Here is a 4,447-nt window from a genome sequence, read left to right as displayed (position 1 = left end):
CGTGAATGTAATTAGATTCGATAACAATGATAGTGTCCAAATTTGATACGTCTCTCTATGGCGGTTGCACTAATCTTTAGATGCGAGTAAGGTTTGTAAAATATCTTTGTAGAACCAAACCTTAACCCTACTAGAACACTCGTGATTTAATGGTCATTGTCATAATGATATGAAACACAATTAATATGAGAGATGTGATATTAACATTAAATAATGTTATATATATATATATATATATATTTCACTGAAACGGGTATGGTTTATTAATTTGAAGAATAGATTGGACTTACGCCATGGCAGCCATCATTACATTGCTTCTATTTCTGTTTCTTATGCTGTTACAATATGCAGGATCCTCATGGATTACAGGGGTGGAAAGAGCTTTCGTCATTTATGAGGAGTTGTCCTTTCCCAAGAGTACAACCTTTGTTCGCCATCAGCTCTGCTTCACTGTTCAGGCTTCTGAGAATACGGAGGAATTTGTAGGAATCGAAGTCGAGCAGGACTCTCTTTAATCTGTTCAGAGATTTGTTGATACTTGAATTGTTAAACATTTTTCCCGTGTTTAAATTTTTTGTTAAGATCTTCGAGTCTCCAAAAGCTTGGGATTCTTTGTCATCTCTGTCTCTGGCTATTTGACAAGCTTTGAGAAGGCCTTGGATCTCTGCTTGATTGTTGGTTTTCTGCCGGATGCCCCAGCAAAAGCTGTCCCTTCTTGAACCGTCCGAGGCATAGATGACCCCTCCAGCTCCTGTTGTCCCAGGATTGCCTTTGGAGGCTCCATCGAAGAAAATCGTGGTTATTTTTTGTTTTCGTCACCATTCTTGGATGTTGGCTTCGGAGTCTCTTTTACGCCATTCCGGATTCACTGCATGAGGGGCTGATAACTGCTTCCGAGGATGGGGGGAGAGGGGGCCCAACCACCTCTCTTCTTCGGGGAGAAGCAAAGAGTCTTCTGAAAAATATTGTTGTTGGGTTGCTTCAAGGAGAAGGGATTTGGCCTTTACCACTGTCGAGAAAGGAGCTTGCAACTTTTCATTGAATATCAGGTCATTCCGGGTCAGCCAGATCTGCCAGCATACAAATTTGGGGATAGCGTTCCAGACTTTTCTCCAAAAAGACTTGCTGGGAATTTTGTTGGGATAGCATTGATTCCATGAGTCAAATAGATCAGCAACAGAGTTATAAGAGGGGACTGTGATTTGTAGCTCGTGTAGTATGAGTCCCCATACTTCTTTGGCAAACTTGCATTCCATAAAGAGGTGCTTGGCTGTTTCTGAGCTACTTCTACACAGCTCGCATCTATGCGGCCCAGCTATGCTTTTTTTCATTAGGTTGTCTCCAGTTAACAGCTTGTTGTGGACCAGCATCCAAAAGAAGAAGTTTACTTTGGGTAGAGCTAGCGGTTCCCAAACTTTCTTCCAAAAATCCGGCGGTTTACTGCAATTCCTGTTTGGTTGGAGGACATTATAAGCTGCAGCTGTTGTGTAGCTTCCAGATCGCCCCCATCCCCAGCTATCCTTCATCTTTCTGTTCACTGGGGCCGCTTCCTCTAACAGTTCTTCAAGGGCGCACTTCTGCTGGTTTAGCCGTTCTGGAACTCCAAAGAAGTCCCAGCCTTGCCAATCGTCATGGCAATCCCAATTTGACAAATCATAAAGACTATTTATCCCTACGTGTTCCAGCCAGTTTTTTAGCTCTGCAATTTCATCAATTTCTGCGAGGGGGTCACGGTCCATTATTCTGTCGTGCCACAAATTTATGTGTTTGCCGTTCCCTGGGATCCTGTATGCCTTGCGTATGAAGAAATTCAGAGTTTTACTGCATAATTTCCAGACCTGGGAGGTGTTATTTGTTTGGGCTGTCTGTATACTTCTGAGCGGCACCTTTTGGACGTATTTTGATTTCAGCATGTCGCAGACAGGGTGCTTGGGTTCTTTGAAAAGTTTCCATATAATTTTGCCTCCCAACGCCAGGTTGGCTAATGCTGGATCACGAATTTGAAGACCTCCTTCAGAGATTGGGCGCTTGACCACGTCCCATTTCACTAAATGGAATTTATTTTGATTTCCTTTCCCCCCTTGCCAGAGGAAGTCCCGGAGGATTTTGGAGATTTGGTCCGTCACACTTTTTGGGGCGAGAAGGAAGGCTGCTTGATAAATTGGGAGCGCCGATAAGACAGTCTTGATCAGGATGACTTTGCCTCCTTTTGTGAGCCAATATCCTCCCCAGACTGTAATTTTTGTTTTGATTTTGCTGATGATTTCAGACCACAACGACCTCTTATTGAAGCCATTTGTGATGGGGAGGCCAAGGTATTTTATCTTTTCCCATTGAGCATATCCTTTAAAGCCAAGCAGATTGGAGATACTTGTGAGCTCTTGCTGCCCAATGTTCCAGCCAAAGACTTCACTTTTTTTTTCATTGATAGAGGCTCCCGAGACCCTGCAATAGAAATTGAGAACAAAGTCAAAGGATTTGGCTATTTTAACAGAGGCACCTCCCAGGAGTAGAGAGTCATCCACAAAGAGAGCGTGGTTCTAAGCTGGAGAAGTAGAGGAGGGTTTGAGGCCAGGGAGGGAGCCTGAAACTTTTTCAGCTGATAGCTTTCTACTGAGGGAGTCCGCCATCAGGATGTACAGGAAGGGAGAGAGCGGGCATCCTTGCCTGAGTCCTCTCTGAGCTTGGAAAAAAGAGGTAGGTCGACCATTTACAAGAGGGGCAATCCAGGGGTTGTGAGTGCAGGCAGTGATGAGATTGACAAAATGGGGGGAGAAGCCAAAGGAATGGAGGACTTTGTAAAGGAAGGAGTGGTTGACTCGGTCAAAGGCATTGGCCATATCAAGTTTTATCAGCATACCTTTTTCTTTTCGCTGATTGCTTGAGTGAATTATCTCCTGCACATGGATGACATTATCCAAGATGTGCCTGCCTTCTACGAAGCCACCTTGATTGCTGGAGATTAGCCTGTTGAGCAGTGGCTTGATCCTGTTGGCTAGAAGCTTTGCCAGAATTTTATATGAGGCGTTACAAAGCGATATTGGCCTGAATCTGGTGAATGTTTCGGGGTTGGTTTCTTTAGGAATGAGGGCGAGGTAGGTGGAATTAGTTCCTCCCCCTACCTTGGCTTTTTCCATGAATCCTTTTATCATCTTTAAAAGATCAGCTTTGATGATGTCCCAGCAGGTCTTATAAAAGTGTATGGTGAATCCATCAGGCCCGGGGCCTTGTCCGGATCCATAGACCAAATGACTTTGCTGACTTCTTCTTCAGTGATGGGGTTGATGAGAACGGAATTGTCTTCAGGGCTGACCAGAAGAGGAATGTTGGAGAGGAGGTCAGCAGTTTCCTCCTCATTGGCATGGTTACCTGTGGTGTAGAGCTGTCTGAAATGTCTTTCGGCTGCCTCTTTTATCTGGCTGAACCCTTTGCAGATCTGCCCCTCTGTGGTTGTTATTTCAGAGATATGGTTTCTGGAGAGTCTTGCTCGATATTGGCGATGGAAGAAGGTGGTGTTCTGGTCACCAGCCTTCAGCCACAGACTTCGAGATTTGATTCTCCAGTACTCTTCCTCCATCCGGAAAGATCGAAATGTTGAACATTGAGTTTTTACTTCTTTGTCAAGGAGCGTTGGGGTAATATCTCTGCTTTCCATTTCGACTTGCAGAGCCTCTAGGGACTGAACAATTTCTTTTCTTTGGCTGGTTGGATTTGGGGCAGGTTTCTTTATCCAATCCTTCAGGGCTTGCTTTGTGGCTTTGAGCTTTTGTTCCCACACATAACTAGAGGACCCAGTGACTGGTTTAGCCCATGCAGTTTTCACTGTATCTATGAAGCCTTCCCTTTCTATCCAAAGAGGGCTGAATCGAAAGGGAATTGGGCCAAGGTCTTCTTCATCTTCCAGAATGAGCTGGACTGGCTTATGATCTGAGGTCAATTTGGGTAGGATTTTGGTGATGATTATCTTCTTGTTCATCATCAGAGCACCTTGGACTAAAAATCGGTCCAGTCGAGCAGAGATATGGTCCTCACCCACTCGGTTGTTGGACCATGTGTAGAACCCTTTGACCGGAGTGAAATCGAGAAGATCCCACTGCTGGATGAGGTCTTCCACCATGGGGAGCATGGGGTCTCTGTTATTAGTTCCTCCCCTTTTTATTTAGCTTTTAAAACAATATTTAGATCCCCAGCAAGAATGATATTGCTAGGGGAGTGCTGCTCAAGGAATTCAGTGAGGGAATTCCAACAGTCCCTCTTTTCAGAATACAGGACAGGTACATAAAGATTGAAAAGGGAGATGGTTAACTTACTTGTGCAATGCATTAGTTCCGTGTAGATCCAGTGCTGGGTCTCATGATATTTGTTCAGCTGGAAGAGATCTTCTGTCCAAAGAGTTGCAAGCCCTCTGGATGAGCCTCTTGAGCTGACTGCTCTTCCTGTGCTTTTC

General features: G+C 44.6%; 1 protein-coding gene across 1 annotated transcript; it reads right to left on the bottom strand.

The window, feature by feature from the left end:
* Positions 1-3,154: 3,154 nt before the first annotated feature.
* On the bottom strand, positions 3,155-4,117 carry LOC149169266 (uncharacterized). The gene has a single exon (XM_089425137.1). The coding sequence runs from the start codon at positions 4,115-4,117 to the stop codon at positions 3,155-3,157; it is 963 nt and encodes a 320-aa protein (XP_089281263.1).
* Between the last annotated feature and the right edge of the window lie 330 nt (positions 4,118-4,447).

Source organism: Pinus tabuliformis, chromosome 4_2 (assembly GCF_031772625.1).
Source record: "Pinus tabuliformis cultivar Carrire ecotype Pingquan chromosome 4_2, CPIR1, whole genome shotgun sequence".
Lineage (NCBI taxonomy): Eukaryota > Viridiplantae > Streptophyta > Pinopsida > Pinales > Pinaceae > Pinus > Pinus tabuliformis.
Note: the sequence above shows the minus strand (reverse complement) of the source record. Positions and strands in the feature narration are given on the sequence as shown.